Source organism: Heliangelus exortis, chromosome 13, assembly GCF_036169615.1.
Source record: "Heliangelus exortis chromosome 13, bHelExo1.hap1, whole genome shotgun sequence".
NCBI classification, from domain to species: domain Eukaryota; kingdom Metazoa; phylum Chordata; class Aves; order Apodiformes; family Trochilidae; genus Heliangelus; species Heliangelus exortis.
Window position 1 is genome coordinate 18,352,220 of NC_092434.1, and position 16,758 is coordinate 18,368,977.

The 16,758-nt window shown below is 52.2% G+C and overlaps 2 protein-coding genes across 2 annotated transcripts in view; both read right to left on the reverse strand.

Annotated features, from left to right (window-relative positions):
- Window positions 1-15,592, reverse strand: part of EDC4 (enhancer of mRNA decapping 4) — a 47,259-nt gene extending 31,667 nt beyond the window's left edge. Inside the window, exons 1-11 of the mRNA XM_071757213.1 lie at window positions 15,442-15,592; window positions 11,730-11,886; window positions 10,626-10,737; window positions 9,446-9,545; window positions 7,700-7,889; window positions 6,482-6,629; window positions 5,844-5,948; window positions 4,929-5,038; window positions 4,331-4,414; window positions 3,446-3,541; window positions 91-193 (exon numbers count right to left, since the gene is read on the reverse strand). Coding sequence (XP_071613314.1) covers window positions 91-193; window positions 3,446-3,541; window positions 4,331-4,414; window positions 4,929-5,038; window positions 5,844-5,948; window positions 6,482-6,629; window positions 7,700-7,889; window positions 9,446-9,545; window positions 10,626-10,737; window positions 11,730-11,886; window positions 15,442-15,520 — 1,284 coding nt within the window. The 5' untranslated portion in view covers window positions 15,521-15,592. The remainder of the gene's footprint in view (window positions 1-90; window positions 194-3,445; window positions 3,542-4,330; window positions 4,415-4,928; window positions 5,039-5,843; window positions 5,949-6,481; window positions 6,630-7,699; window positions 7,890-9,445; window positions 9,546-10,625; window positions 10,738-11,729; window positions 11,887-15,441) is intronic.
- Window positions 1-16,758, reverse strand: part of THAP11 (THAP domain containing 11) — a 123,723-nt gene that overhangs the window by 72,751 nt on the left and 34,214 nt on the right. The gene's annotated exons all lie outside the window — the stretch shown is intronic.

The window sequence follows — 16,758 nt, forward strand, 5'->3', positions numbered from 1 at the left end:
AGAACTTTTAGCAAGCACTGTGCCAGTCCCAGAAACAATTCCTCCTCCTGCCACCACCACCCCCAGAGAAGCAGCAAAACCAACACCTACTTTTCTTTGCACATCACTCAGGATCAGGTATTCAGCAGAGAGGTCCAGGCAGACTTTGAGGCTTGGAAGGACACTCATGGAGCTGAAGATGTCAGGAGAAAAGCTAGAGCCAGAAAGGAGAAGGTGGTGGGGGTGCAGATTAGCACAACCAGAGTGACTGCTGGGGAACTCTGTGACTTAAAAACCCAAACCCAACCATTTGGACAGTTTTACAGCCACGTTGCAAGCACAGAAACACCACTGCAGAATCTGACTTCAGCTGAGGTATCAACAGGGAGAAGGGAGGACAGGTACAGGTACAGGTACCAGGTACAGGTACAGGTACCAGGTACAGGTACAGGTACCAGGTACCAGGTACAGGTACAGGTACAGGTACCAGGTACAGGTACAGGTACCAGGTACCAGGTACAGGTACCAGGTACAGGTACCAGGTACAGGTACCAGGTACAGGTACTAGGTACAGGTACCAGGTACCAGGTTACAGGTACAGGTACCAGGTACAGGTACCAGGTACCAGGTACAGGTACCAGGTACAGGTACCAGGTACCAAGTACCAGGTACAGGTACCAGGTACCAGGTACAGGTACCAGGTACAGGTACAGGTACCAGGTACAGGTACCAGGTACAGGTACCAGGTACCAGGTACAGGTACCAGGTACAGGTACCAGGTACCAGGTACCAGGTACCAGGTACAGGTACCAGGTACCAGGTACCAGGTACAGGTACCAGGTACCAGGTACAGGTACCAGGTACAGGTACCAGGTACCAGGTACAGGTACCAGGTACAGGTACCAGGTACAGGTACAGGTACCAGGTAGAGGTACCAGGTACAGGTACAGGTACCAGGTACAGGTACCAGGTACAGGTACCAGGTACAGGTACCAGGTACAGGTACCAGGTACAGGTACCAGGTACAGGTACCAGGTAGAGGTACCAGGTACAGGTACCAGGTACAGGTACAGGTACCAGGTACAGGTACAGGTACCAGGTACAGGTACCAGGTACAGGTACCACGTACAGGTACCACGTACAGGTACCACGTACAGGTACAGGTACAGGTACCAGGTACCAGGTGCAGGTACCTGGATTCTAACACTGAAATGAAAGGTGACAATTGGTCGTTTCCAACCATGCTCCACATCCACAGGAGGACAAGAGCCAGGGCTACAGAGCTAAAAACCAAAATCCACCCAACCAAAACAACCCTCGTGTGAATTTTGGGCTTTCTGCAGCACAAGGTGGGAAAAGCAGCACCCAGCTGTCTGCCTTACACACACACGTGTGATCAGAGAGGCCGTGATTCACCATCAGAACACTACGGTCAGGGAATAAGCTGAGAGAGGGGATGGCTGAAAGCAGGATTTGAACTTCTGGACCTATATGGCTCAGCAAATGAGCCTTGTGAAAGTGCTTAAGCTCTGTCAACACAGCAGCTTCTCATTATTTAAACAGAAAAAGGAATGGTGCAAAAAGGAGAGGTGCAAAAAGGAGTGGTGCAAAAAGGAGTGGTGCAAAAAGGAGTGGTGCAAAAAGGAGTGGTGCAAAAAGGAGTGGTGCAAAAAGGAGTGGTGCAAAAAGGAGTGGTGCAAAAAGGAGTGGTGCAAAAAGGAGTGGTGCAAAAAGGAGTGGTGCAAAAAGGAGTGGTGCAAAAAGGAGTGGTGCAAAAAGGAGTGGTGCAAAAAGGAATGGTGCAAAAAGGAATGGTGCAAAAAGGAATGGTGCAAAAAGGAATGGTGCAAAAAGGAATGGTGCAAAAAGGAGTGGTGCAAAAAGGAGTGGTGCAAAAAGGAGTGGTGCAAAAAGGAGTGGTGCAAAAAGGAATGGTGCAAAAAGGAATGGTGCAAAAAGGAATGGTGCAAAAAGGAATGGTGCAAAAAGGAATGGTGCAAAAAGGAATGGTGCAAAAAGGAATGGTGCAAAAAGGAGTGGTGCAAAAAGGAGTGGTGCAAAAAGGAGTGGTGCAAAAAGGAGTGGTGCAAAAAGGAGTGGTGCAAAAAGGAATGGTGCAAAAAGGAGTGGTGCAAAAAGGAGTGGTGCAAAAAGGAGTGGTGCAAAAAGGAGTGGTGCAAAAAGGAGTGGTGCAAAAAGGAGTGGTGCAAAAAGGAGTGGTGCAAAAAGGAGTGGTGCAAAAAGGAGTGGTGCAAAAAGGAGTGGTGCAAAAAGGAGTGGTGCAAAAAGGAGTGGTGCAAAAAGGAGTGGTGCAAAAAGGAATGGTGCAAAAAGGAATGGTGCAAAAAGGAATGGTGCAAAAAGAAATGGTGCAAAAAGAAATGGTGCAAAAAGAAATGGTGCAAAAAGAAATGGTGCAAAAAGAAATGGTGCAAAAAGAAATGGTGCAAAAAGAAATGGTGCAAAAAGAAATGGTGCAAAAAGAAATGGTGCAAAAAGAAATGGTGCAAAAAGAAATGGTGCAAAAAGAAATGGTGCAAAAAGAAATGGTGCAAAAAGAAATGGTGCAAAAAGAAATGGTGCAAAAAGAAATGGTGCAAAAAGAAATGGTGCAAAAAGGAATGGTGCAAAAAGGAATGGTGCAAAAAGGAATGGTGCAAAAAGGAATGGTGCAAAAAGGAATGGTGCAAAAAGGAATGGTGCAAAAAGGAATGGTGCAAAAAGGAATGGTGCAAAAAGGAATGGTGCAAAAAGGAATGGTGCAAAAAGGAATGGTGCAAAAAGGAATGGTGCAAAAAGGAATGGTGCAAAAAGGAATGGTGCAAAAAGGAATGGTGCAAAAAGGAATGGTGCAAAAAGGAATGGTGCAAAAAGGAATGGTGCAAAAAGGAATGGTGCAAAAAGGAATGGTGCAAAAAGGAATGGTGCAAAAAGGAATGGTGCAAAAAGGAATGGTGCAAAAAGGAATGGTGCAAAAAGGAGTGGTGCAAAAAGGAGTGGTGCAAAAAGGAGTGGTGCAAAAAGAAATACTACAAAAAGAAATACTACAAAAAGAAATACTACAAAAAGAAATACTACAAAAAGATCCCAGGTTGGTTATTAAATATTTAGCATTTTTCCAGAAGAAAGCACTCAAGGAGTGCAACTTGGAATGCCTCTTTCTCCTCATGCTCCAGGGATGTCTGTGCCACACAGAGCAAAGCAGACACCAGGTCCTGCTGACACCCAGGAGATCTCATGCAAAGATCAACCTCCTGCTCCTGCCAGAGCTTGCCCTGAAGTCTGTTCCAGCCCTGACAGCTCCAGACACCTCTCAGACTGGCAGAGGAGGAGGCTCTGACTGGGAGACTCTGCTAGAGATCCAGGATCATCTTTGCAAAGTTCACCTGGAAACTGAGAGCTCTGCTGGGATCCACTGCTCACCAGAGCAAACCCAGCCCTGCAGGGGTTGGGTATCAGCACTTACTGGACAGTTTGCAGACAAGTCCAGGACACTGTGCACCACATCTTCAGTTCTCTGTTCTGGTCTGCTCCTGTGATGAGAAATCTCCAGAAAGGAACCCTGCAGGCAAAACACAATTAAATTATCTTCAAGAAGACCTGGTCTTTCCATAAGAACATTTCACAGAAAAGTTCCTCACAAGCTGCCCAGAGCTGATTTTGCTCAACTGTGTCTCAAGGTTCCCAGAAAATCTCTGCTTCTGAGGCAGATGCAGCTCTCAAGAACCTTGGAGCCACAACTGACTGAAGAGGGAATAAAAATATTAAAAACCCAAACCAAATCAAAACAATTTTTAAATCAGTTGCAGTACAAATTTCACAGAATAATTTAGGTAGGAAAAAAACTTCCAGGTCATGAAGTTCAACCCTTCCCCCAGCACTGCCAAGGCCACCACTGCCCCACATCCCTCAGCACCACATCTCCAGGGCTGTGAAATACCCTCAGGGATGGGGACTCCCTGAGTTGGGCCAGAGCCCAACAAGCCTTTTGGGAAAGAAATTGACTCTCATTTCCAACCCAAATCTCCCCCGGGCACAACTTGAGGCCATTTTCTCTGGTCCTATCTTGGGAGAAGAGAGTAACACTCACCTCACTGCAACCTTCTTCCCATTAAAACTGAGCACACCACAAACCTGAAAAGACTCAGCAATTTAGAATTTTCACTGCTTGCAAGGAACTGACACTGGAATTAAGGTCACTTTAGGCTGTGCTCCAGAGCCTGGCTTCTCCATCACTAGAACACTGACTACAGAGAGGGCTGAACTTGCTCCTGCCACAGAGATAAATTTTTACAAGTGTGATGCAGCTACAAGTAACCCTGATGATCCAGGAACAGGACTGGGGACTTACTCTGGGTCTTGTTTTTTATGGTTGTCACAGAAGAGCAGGCAGGAGAGGGGTCTGCCATCATGGGGTTTCCACTCATGGAGACACCTAGGGAAGAATCAGAGGCAACATCCAAGTGTGCAGGGAGTGGTAAGCAAGGGAGCTCTGAGGTGGGTGCTGAACACATCACCCCTTGTCCAAAGACAGCACTGAGCCAGCAGCCACCAAGAGGCAGCAGCTTGTAGTGTCCAGGCTCCCAGAAAACATGGAGATGACACTGTGGGGCCACTTGTGCTTTGCCCTGAGTCTTAACAAGGGCAGGAGACACCCCAGAAGTAAAGAGAGAGAGGCACAGCCCAGAGCTTTCTGCACTGACTCCAGCCTCTGCAAAATGCACAACTCCTGCTGCCAGCCACAGCTCTCTGCTTTTCCCACAAATTCACCAAACCTCTGCCCTGCAGTGATGTAACTCTTCAGCAACAAATCACCTTGCAAACAGTCACCCTGTCCCTTCACAGTGACCACAGGATGACCATGGCAGGTGATCCTGGGACCAGAAATTCTCACAGAGAAAACGCTGCTCTCTCTTCCAAGATCCTTTATTTTCTAATGCTCCACTTACCTTGGCTCATCTTGCCCCTCAATGTAGATCTGCCAGAATTTGACAAAGCCATCATGGCTTGCTGTGGCCAGCACAGTTCCATCTGGAGAAAGTGCTCCCTCACTCAGGCACTACACACAGGGGACAAAAACAACACAGAAAAGTCATTTCATAGCTCTTCAGAAAGAAAAAGCACTCTCTTCAAACAGGAGGTTGCCTAACTCTGAGAAGGTTGGTTTCTAACAGACAGGTCACTAGGCAGCTTAACCCTTCATAAAAGACTTTTTTTAATAACAATTAGCTATCACCTTTTCCAGACATCAAACCTGGGCACAATGGACTGTGCTGCTACTCTTCTCACTGCTACTCTTATTATGAAAAGAGCTTATTTTGTTTTGGGATATTCTGGTTTTTCACAACCATAATCCTTCCTACCTAAGTGATACAGTGAACATCATCCTGTTCATAAGGTGAAATTGGGCTCTTCCCAGTTGTTGCTGTTATATTGGAAACATCACCTGCTGGATTCTTAGCTGCAGCCCCTGCCCTGTCCTCACAGGTGTAACCATCCTCACCAGGGAAATAACAGAAGAACCAAGATGACATTGGGCCTAATTCTCCCCCAGCAGTAAATCACTGCAGTGTTCCCCTTACCAGGAGATGTAACAAAAGAGCTGAAATACAACCCAGGGTGTCCAACAGCCCCTTAGGGGAGGTTTTTTAAGACCTATTTGCAAAGCAAATTACAACAAATCCATCCTGGCAGTTGCAACAAAGGTCACTTAGCAGCAATGTGTGTGGATGGGTAAGAAACTTATTGGACAGCAAAACATCCTCAGAACTGCAGCTTCTGAGATGCTACAACCCCAAGAGAACCTCCACGATCTGCACAAGCTCCTGTGTGATGGCAGTCAAGAAACCCACAGAGTTTCATACCGTGCTGTGGCCTTTCACTATGATGAAGCCTTCCTTGATGCTGGGCACTTCCACAGGCCAGGAGCTGTTGTTTGTCCTGATAATGTCCAAATCCCACACCTCTGCCTGGAAATGAGATGTGTGGGCACACAGGTTTATTTCCACAACTGCTGGTGTGAGCCAGTGGAAAAATTCTTGTATTCTTACCTTCTCACATACAAGCCCAACAGCAAGTACATGACATAAACCTTCCCTTTCCCACCTAATTTGGCCCAGGGATGCTTTACCAGCCACCCAGTCATCACTGAGGACAGGGAACTGCTCTTGGCAGGTGCAGTGGCTGCTCACCAAGCCCTCTTCCCTGGGAGTTGGCTCAGCTTGAGCTGAGGTGTGATGCCTCTGGCTCTGCACAGGGTTTCTAGTGGTCCTGTGATTTCATGGTGAGCAGAAATTATCACTCTCCTTCCTCCTGAGGCCCAGAGACAAACATGACCTCTCCTTGGAAGAGAGAAATCCCCACATCATCTATTATGGGAAGATCCCTAACATGGACTAGAGAGCAGCCTCTACAGCTCTGCCCATCTCAGCTCCTTCCTTTCACCAGATTCTCTCCCTCTAAGCCTAACAAGGAGAACATTTCAAAAGCAAAGGTTCCTTACCCTGTCCTCATGCAGCAATGCCAGTGTCTGACTCCCCTCTTCACCACTGTCCTCATTATCATCTGGGATGAAAGGGCACCAGATGATCCTTCGAGAGGTGTTCAAGGGGGTGTTGTCAGGTCTCTTGATGTTCACCAAGATCTCCTCTCTGATCACCACAGTTAAGGAATGTAACATCACAGCACTGCACCTGACACCCAGCAATCACTCTTCAGCCTTAGTTCTCTGGCAAATCCTACCAAACCTCAACATTTTGTGGATCATTGAGAGTTAAAAAAAAAAAAAATGGGATTAAGACTTCTGCTTTGGAAGGTGGCAAGCCAGTGTTTCTTCACTGGAAGGAGGAGGTTGTGGTTACAGAAGCTGAGAGTCTCTCATTTTCTCTCTCAGGCAGCAGAGAGAGGAGCAGACAGCCACATCTGAAAGTGCAACCCCTGCAGCTGCTGATGGGCAGGTCAAGCAATTCCAGCTTGCACTGCAACAACACTACCAGAGAGCCAGGGGAGCTCTCACCTTGCCCTGGTCTGAGTGCTCTGGTCCAACACACCAGATCTCAAACAACCTTTGCTCCAGTTGCTTTGGGGACAGAGTTGAAATTAAGCAGCCACAACCTAACAGGACACAGCCCAGAGAAAAAGACACAGCCCAGACACAACCTAACAGGACACAGCCCACAGTACTGGGCTTCCCAAAGGCACTGAGCAGTCACTCCCAGCAATTAAAGGGGGAAAATCCAAGGTAATGAATCAAACACTGAAAATAAACTTCAGGGCCACTGAAAGAACAGGGGTGACAGATCTGGAAGGAAGACAGTGAGAAGGAGGAAAGTATTACAGCCTCTTCTGCAGAAAAGTAAGGAAAAGAGCTAGAGGCAGACAAACTTGAGTAAAAAGCTCTGTCACATGCTGGAGGTGACAGTGCCCATGAGTACAGGCAGTAAAACAGAGCAACCCTTCCCACTGACTGCTCCTGCCTGCACCAGAACAAGCACTGAGGTGTCACTCCTAAAATTTCAAGTTCCACGTGGCTCTGAGGAATGAGTGTGCTGGCCACAGGCACGGGCTGACTGCTCTGCTGCTCTGGAAGGAGCACAACTCCCACCTTCCCCCTGCAAGCTGCTGTTGTGGAAAGGCCAGGAAACAACTCTGCACCACTGAGGCCGCGCTGGCATCGCCCCGTGCCAGAGAGACCCAGGGGAGGCACCCTGTGAGAAGATACTGGATTTTTTCCTTATCCATGTCCAGGCGCCAGACGAAGAGGTTGCCAGCCTCATCCAGACATGCCAGCTGGTTGGAGTTGAGATGAGCAAAAGCCAGGTCTGCAACCCCCCCCGTGAAGCCTTTCAGCAAGGTCCGTTCCGCCGTGCTGACGCTCAGCACCCGCACCATGGCGGAGCCGTTGCTGGCAGCTGCAGGAGAGAGGGAGAAGCCACCCTTGATTTCCTCACCACTTGTCATTTCCAGCCACCCCCCCCTGCCCTCAGCCATCCCTGCCAGCCCCCTGAGAGCCCCTCACAGTGACACGCCACGGGAAGGAGCCCTGTGGAGCCCCGGGGTACACGCACACACACGTTCACTGCAGCTCCTCAGCTCTGGGGAATGACAGGGTGGGAATGACAGCACCAAGGAGGGCTTTGCCTGCCTTGTAATGGACATTTGGAGTCCTTGTGTCTTCTAAAATTGCTTGAGCCCCTCAAATCATAAGCTTCTCTACCAAAAAAGAAAAAATTAAAAAAAAAAAAAAAAAAAAAAAAAAAATCAACAGAAGCTGCCTGCTCGTTGTTCTCAGGATTTCCCTCCTGAGATGCCTTCCTGAAATGCAAGCACTAAATCTTCACACCAGGCTGGTGACCAAGCTACCAGACCTCCAGTGACAGTGAATTAAACTGCATTTTAGATTGAATCCATTTTTAATTTGCAGTAACTCGAGGACTCACCACGAGGCAAACAGCTCAAACACACCTTCTGTAAGGGGAATGCAAAATGCACACACAACCCTTGGCAAAAGGCACATCCTCTGGGCTGCATGGCTGCAAACAGGCCTCACACACATGCCAGGCAAAGCTTCCAGCTTCTCCATCCCAGATAAACATCCCTGTGGTGCAGTCAGTCTCATGGAGACCCCAGTGCTTGCACTCCTGGATGCCCAAGCAGCCCCAGCAGAGCACTCAGCTCTCCAGTGCTCCTGCACCCAGATTTAATGCTTGAAACCAGGGTGAGACACCCTAAAGCTGCTCTAAAATTAACCCAGCAAAGGAAAAACACAAAAGCAGAGGAGATTATTTCCTAACAGGCATTTCCAGACAGCCTGGTGGGTATGAGAACTAAAGAGGAGAGGGGGGAGCTGATGGAGCCCCACACAGTGTGGTTGCAGGAGAGCAGCAGGAGACACTGCAGACAATCAGGTGTTCATCTGCTTCCCCAAAGCTGTGAAACAATCTTCCCCCTCTCACTCTGCTTTGCTTTCCTGCTGTAAAACACCCTGCATCTACACTGCTCTTTGGCTCCTCTAAAATTAGCCCTAAACTGAACTCTAAACTTATTCAAGGAAATCCACTGCAAGCATTTACCTGCTCAAATTACCATGGGGCTGTTTCTGTACTTAGCTGCACTGGGGCTTGTTCACTGCAGAAATATTTAATTACAGGAGTAATCTGAACATCAATTTACTGCCCAATCCTTCAACTGTTCCTCCATCTCCACTGAGCTGTTCTCTTCACCAGAATAAGTTTTCATTCTCAGGGGAAAATCTCCTGCACCACCCACACTTCCCTCCCCTGCAGCCTCATATTTATGTGTACATATATATAAAAATATATATATATATTCCCACTGCCCCAGCACCCTGATCTGGCTGTGGCCAGAAGTGTCTGAATTAGTGCCACTTACCTCCTTCTGCTGCCAACTTTGCCTCTTTTAAAAGCAAAAGGCTACAACTCACCCCCCAGACATGCAGATATCTCACCTCTAATGGCGTAGGCCAGGTAAGAGTTTGATACAGCTATCAGATTCCCATAATAGTATTTCTGCTCCCAGTCATACCTAGCAACAGGCTGGATTTTCACCTGCTCAGAAGAAAAAGGAAAAAAAACACACAACAAGTGTCTGGGATTAGCTTCTTCCTGGAGCAGACTTGCCAAACAGATGATTTTTTCCTGGGAAGCTCTGCAGTGCCTGACAGGAACTGTCAGGAGCAGCAGCTGGCAGGGTGCAGGGCACACAGAGTGCCAGGGAGCAGAGCCCTGGAGGCTGGAGGCAGAGTTCTGGAGGCTGGAGGCAGAGTTCTGGAGGCTGGAGGAGTTTCCTCCCATTGCAAGAAGGACTGGAACTCAGCAAAGCTGCCAGGCTGCAGAACCATGCTCAGCCCTGCAGCTACAGCCTGCACCTCTTTATTGGCCCTGTGTGTGCATTCCCAGCTCTTGGAAAACCTTTTTTTACACATAGATATATAAAAGAGAAGTGTTCATGCAGCTAATAATTTAAATATTGCCTTCTAAGAGACTGAGAGTCCTGGCCATAATTTCATAAGCAAAGAATTAAGAAATTCTGTGACAGTGAGAGTGATCCCCCCTTCCATTTTCACCTCCAGTATCACCTCTGGAGAAGCAGTGATAACAAGGCACAAGATTTATTTACACTCTCTAAGGTCCCTTCACTCACTGTACAGCAAGAAACAAAATGATATCACTTGGAAGAGTGCCAAGAGAATGAGGAGCAGAGTTCACTCCCATCACTCTTGGCATCTGCTCTGGTTCAGCACTCTGGTACAGACTGGTCCCAGTCCCTGCAGATTGATTCTCCTGCAGCCCTCAGCAGGACTGAGCCCAGCAAGAGCCACCTTTCCCCCACAGGGAGGACTTTCCAGTGAGGAAAAGCAAGAAAAGTTTGTCTGTGTATGGCTTAGATCATGGACTTGTTCCTGAAAATCAGAGGACAACCTGGCCAGACTCTGGAGACACAGCAGCAGCAGCCAGTGACAAGATCCTGCTCTGATTTTTCCCCCATGTTAAGCTCTTGTAAAACTTATCTTTAGTTACAAACTACTATGATACCCAAAAGAAGACAGTAATTTATGTTTAAAATATTCAAGCATGAGCTGATATGACTGCAACAGAGACAGAACTGTGCTTTCTCTTGCTTCTTACCTTGTTACTCCCTCGAGCTTTGCTGGTGATGCTGGAGTCACTGCTGGCCACTATCTCCACATCTTTTGCTGATATCACAACACAGGTGGAGCTGTCATTACCTGAAAGGCATCTTTGGAAAAGAAAAAACAGAGGGAGAATAAAAAAAATTTAAAAAAAAAAAAAAAAAATGACAGGAGGAAACCAGAGGTCAGATATTTGCAACTCATCATTTTTTAACAGCACTGCAGGGGTTTCTCTGGGAGGTGGGAGCTGAGCAACTGAAACCAGAATCCACCTTTAGGACTCTCCCTTCCCCTTGTGTCTCAGAGACCCAAACTCCTGGGGTGCTCAGCTTAAAAACCTCTGGGCACAGAGCTGCATTTGGGTGGAGCAGCTCTGCCCACTGCCCAGCTCTGAGTGGAGCAGAGAGGCCCCAGGCAAGGCACTGAGCAGCAGACACTGCCTGGGGCTCCCACTGCACCCCTGCTCCAGGCTCTGCCAGAGGACTGGAAGGAGAGCTATTCCCAGGATGCCAGCAGCCATCCCAGGAAGCCAAGCACCAGAGAAATCAGATTCAAGTGGGTTTCTAATTGTGGATTTGTATCATTACTCCCACCACAAATCCAAAGTATCCTCCCTGCACCTCTTCTCCTGCCCACCAGCACTGACAGCACAACATGCACACCCTGCTGCACAGCTCAGGATCCTCTGCCCTGCTTTCACTGATCCTCAGAGAAATACTTCAGCAAGTGCCAGGTCTGCACTGCAAACTGGTGTAAGTTACCCCTCAGGTAAGCTGGGGCTCTGCAGGAGTCCAGCTGCAGAGAACACCACCTGAGAATGCTGAGTTCCCCCTGAGTCCCTGCCCAATCACCTCCAGTCACACAGCCAGTCCTGCTCCCCTCCCCTCTGAGCAGCTCCTGAGAATCCTCAGGGCCTGAGGAGGAAGGCTGAGAGCTCCATGCACATCCTCACAGAGGTACAGCAGCTCTGGCAGCCAGCACAGACCCACAGCTCCCACCCCACAGAACCCACTCACAGATTTCCAGGGTGCCTGTTTCAGGCTCAATCAGATTTCCAGAGTTTTCTCTCCACCCTCAGCCTTTCTTCCACACAACTTACATGACTTGCTTCTCCTGCAGGGCTCCCAGGGAGATGCTGGGATGCACTGGTTTGGGCAGGGAAGGAGCCTCCACAGGCACCAGGGGGTCAGGCACCAGCAGCCCATTCAGGTCTCCATTATAGGAACTGGGTGGCCTCTGGTTCTCATTCACTGAACCTGGGGAAAACAAAACACCCAGTTCAGAGAAACAGCTTGGTGTGAAACACCCCCCTCGGGTGGCTTTCCTCAGGGTCTGCTGCTCAGCTGGACTGGCTGGGGAAAGGATTCTTCCCCACAAAGGCTGTGGAAGGGACATCCCATGCAGGAAACCCACCTGCACCCAAAGGAGTGGAGCAGCAGCCCCTTCCTTACACAAACAATTCCCAAATCACACAAAACAGCACCAAAGAACAGCTACAAGGGACTTATCAGGCTCAGGAAGCAAATGGCTCTGGAGGAGAAAAGCCAAGCTGGTAATTCAGAGCTGCTGAGCCAAGTGCCAGACCTCAGGGTTCTAACAGGGACATTTCTGACCCCTCTGCCTGCAGAGTTTGCTCCACATTTGGGGTTGGCTGGAAATAACACATCTGCTCCTTTCCAAAGCTGGAGCCTCAAAGTCCAGTTGTTCAAGCACCTTTATTACACAATTATGCAGCTGTGCCTACACAACTCCCAGATTTTTGCCTTTCCTGACAGTTTCTGTGTGAAGCAACCACTTATTCCCAGGGCCAGCTGTGCTCTGAGCAGTGCAGGTGCCCTGGCTTCGTGTCTCTGAGCCAGCAGAAGTTGCCTGGTGGCCTCTGTGCCTCCTGGAGGTCCTCAGCAGGGCAGAGATGTGCCAGGGTGAGGAGCTGCCAATCCCCACCAGCACAGGCCACTCAGAGCCTCCTCTCTCCCTCAGCAAAAGCCTTGCTGGAAATGTTCACTGGTTCTGAAAACTGGAATTTCTTACACTGTTGCCAGGTAACAGCTGCTGCTGAGCTCCTGCAAGATGGCTGCTCCAGGACCAGCAGCTCCCCTGGCACTGGCACTTGGAACAAATCTGAGCAGAGCTGGGGCAGGAGCTGTGAGCTGGGAACACAAGGCAAGATTCCCAGGACACAGCAGGGGGAATGCCAGGGCTTGCAGCAACAACTCTGTTACTCAGGAGAACATCTGAGGCTTGGCTGAGCCCCTGGCCCAGCAGGCAGGCTGAGGGGAGCAGCAGCAGCAGCACCAGGACACCTCCCCAGAGCCCATTTGGGCTCTCACCTCACTTCACCTGCCCAGGGAAAGCAGCAGCACTCACACAGCACAAGGGAACTGCAGGCCAGAGGAGGAGGCCCCAGAACCACCCAGCACTCAGTGCTGGGCTTGCCTGGCCCAACATCTGGACCTGCCCCTCCTTCCCAGAGCTGGGACACAACCCCTGGCACCAAGAGCAGGAGAGCAGGGGCTGCAGGGAAGCTCCCAGGCAGAGGAAGGGATCAGGGCTGCCTCCTGCTCTGTGTCTCTGCTGCTCCATGGGCAGCAGGGCAGGAGCAGTCACTGCCCAGGGAAGTGCCAGGGAAGCATTCCCTGAGGCACAGGGGGGGTGCCCCAAACCTCAGGAATGTGCTGAGCCCCTCACTCTGTCAGGGGGAGCCAGAGGAGCCCAGGAGCTGCCTGCTCACTGCCTGAGGGCACACCAGAGGCTCAGCAGGACAGGAATAAACCCCAAATGCTGAGAGGGGGCTTGGCCTTCAGCTAAAAGCAGTACAGCTGCACTCAGCAGCTTTCCAAGGAGCAGGGAAGGGGGAGGAATGGGAGCTGAGATCCTGGATCCCCCCAGCTCCCCCCACACCAGCAGGAATGTCACCTTGCACTGAGCTCTGACCCCCCTGGCAGAGCCCTCCTGGGGGGGGGAATCAGCAGGAATCCCATCCCCCAGCCCCAGCTGGATGCTCCTCCCTGCCTGCCCCAGCTGGAGCTCCATGATTCCCCCTCCACCTTCCCCTTCCTGGGGCCACAACACCAAAAAAGGGCAAGGGCCACCGCAGCCATGGGAGGTGTTTGCCAGAACTGGGAGGCAACTGTGTCACAGAGCCTGGGAGGGTGAATCACATCCTCACCACAACCACAACCAAGCCCAGCACAACTCAAAAAACTGTTGTGAAAGAACTCAAAACTGTTGCAGACTGCAGAGCAGGGAGGTTTTCTTGTCACCTGCTTGGACAGCACCCAGGAAACCCCAACCCTGCTGACAGCCACATGCACCTTGCATGGAAAAACTTCCTGGGTGGCAGCAACCTTGGAAAGCAGCTGAGTGGGTGTCCAAAAATACACCCAGAGCATGCCAGAAAGGAGAGGACCTGAGCACAGCACCCTCGTGCCAGACAGGACAAGCCCTGAGCAATTCAGGAGGCTCAAGTGAGAGCCTGGAAGGAGGCCCCAACATCCCACAGGACTTTCAGAGGCTTTCCCTTGGCACTCTTGCTCCTCACTGTCTCATGTCCACTTCTTCCAAGGCTGTTTGCTGCTACCCAGGCAGTGACTGCTGCTCAGATCACAGGTTCCTTTGCTTCCCTTCCTGCCCACTCTGCTCCTCTCCCTCTCAGCTGCTTCTCTGGGCACTGGAGTTGGCAGAGAAAGTGTAAGGAGAATGAGCAGGAAAGAAGAAAAATGGAAATAACTGAGCCAGACACAGTAAATAACTTTTTTTTTGCTTCAAATAGCAGGAGAAGCTGTTCCAGGGGAAAGCTCAGTCACCTGGAGAGCACGGAGACAACTCCAGGCACCTCCCAGAAGCTGCTTGGGAAACAAGAGTTCCCCTTCAGCCCTTCAAGTACAAAGCACTGCACAGGGCAGAAAAAAACCATTTTCTTATAAGAACTGTAAGTCAGCAGCACCCAAGTGCTCCAGAAACAAGAGACTGCAAGTCAGGATTGGCCTCTCTACAGGCTGCAGAACTCATGGAGTGGCTTCCACGTGTTGGCTCCATCACCTCTTGTGCCTCTGCCCCAGGCCCCCACCCTGCTGTGAGGAGGAGGCAGAACGTGGGGCAGGGGGTGAGGAGGCAGCAGCTCAGCCCTGCCCTGCCCTGCCCTGCCCTGCCCTGCCCAGCCCTGCCCTGCCCCTCAGGGGACTGGAAAGCTCCGTTATTATCTCAGCTTTTTGCTGAGCAGGGGCAGAGCCCGGGGCTGCCCTTCCCCGGAGCCTCAGGTCCCCTCCTGAGCATTCCCAGAGAGGGGTCGGGGGGCCTGGCAGCTCCTGCCCGGGACACGGCAAAATCCCGGGATGGGCCCGGCAGAGGGGGAAGGGAAGGGGAGGGGAGGGAGAGGGAGGAGGAGAGGGGAAGTGGGAAGGGAGAAAGGGAAAGGGGGAAGGGGAAGGGAAAGGGGAAGGGGAAGGGGAAAGGAGAAGGGAAAGGAGGCTCGGTGCTGTTCCGTTCGGGGGGCACCGGCTCTCAGACACAGGGAGCCCCGGGTCGCCAGTGCCGGTTCCCGGGAGCGGGGTCCCTCAGGGCGGGGGCCGCCGCCGCCTCCCCTCCTCCTGGCCCGGCCACCGGGCCCCGCCCCGCCCGTTCTCCCCAGGCCGGGCCCGCCGGGCCCCCGCTCCCCGATGCCCCCGGGGCTCCGGGCCAGCGGGGCCTGAGGCGGGAGCGGGCAGCGGGGCAGCGGCTGAGGAGGCTCCCGCAGCCCCCGCCAGGCCCCGCCCCGCCCCGGCCGGGCCCGCCGGCCGCCTCCCCCGGCTCCCCCGGGCAGGGCCCCTCACCTGCCGGCCGGTCCAGCTTGAGGATGTCCCGCAGGTGCTGGGTGGCGTCCTCGATGTCGATGCTGGCGGAGGAGGCCATGGGCCCGGCCTGCTTCCCGCCGACACCGCGCTGCCCGGCCCCGACACCGCGCTTCCGGATCCGGCACGGGCCCGCTCTGCCGGACGGAAACCGCCTCCGGGACGGAAGGTTCCGGGCGCGGAGGGAGCGGGGCCGGGACGGGTCCCACCTCCTCTGAACCCCCCTTTGGCGGGACCGGACCGAACCTCCCCGGCCGCTGCCGCCCCCTCCTCATCTTCGTCCTTCTCATCCTCCTCCTTCTCCTCCTCTCCGTGGGGCCGGTGCATCCGGAACGGTTTCCCGGTCGGTACCAGGAGGAGGGACCCGAACCTGGGTGTGGGTCCCGCAGGTTCCGCCCGGTCCGGAGGTGGTGCCGGGGCCGGTCCCGGGCTGCAGGGAGCGGACACGGCCCCAACACAGCCCCGGGGCTGCTCCCGAGGGGACCCGCGGGGTCCGGAGCTGCGCTGAGCACCCCCCGGGACCGCCCCGCACCCCGCGCAGCTGCTCCCGGCGGTTCCGGGGACACGGGAACGGTTCGGTTCGGTTCGGTTCGGTTCGGTTCTACACCGACATCTCTCGTGTCCGTTGGTCCTTGAGCCTGAGGTTTTTTTTTACACACACCCGGCTGAGCGAGCTCCTTGTCCCCAGCACCACCCCGGCCTCAGGCTGGAGCCTCCCCCAGGTCTGAGGCGGAACCGAGGGACAGGGGGGAACCTGGAGCTAAAAATGTCCCTAAAAATGTCCTTAAAAATATCCCTAAAAATGTCCCTAAAGTGTCCCCAGAGCAGGGACACCTCCCCCCAGCCCAGGTTGCTCCAAGCCCCATCCAACCTGGACTTGAACACTGCCAGGGATGGGGCAGCCACAGCTTCCATGGGCAGCCTGGGCCAGGGGCTCAGCACCCTCAGATTAAAGAATTTCTTCCTCATGTCCAACCTCAATCTCCCCTCTTCAAGTTTTAACCCGTTCCCCTTGTCCTCTTGCTACCCACCCGTGTGAAAATCCCTTTGAAAAGCAAAATTCCTAATTCAGACTTCCAAGGGAGCTGAAGGCTTCCTGCTGACCCTGCAGCCCGAGCCCCTGCTCTGCTCAGCTCTGGGGTGAAACCCGGGGTGACGCTGCTGCCCCCTCCCCCGGGTCCCCTCAGCAGCCCCAGCCAGGACGCAGCACAAGGAAAAGCCTGGAAAGCCTGGGCAGGAATGCAGGGATACAAATCCCTGAGGAGCAAACAGCTCCTCCTGCTCAGCCTGGAGGGTGAG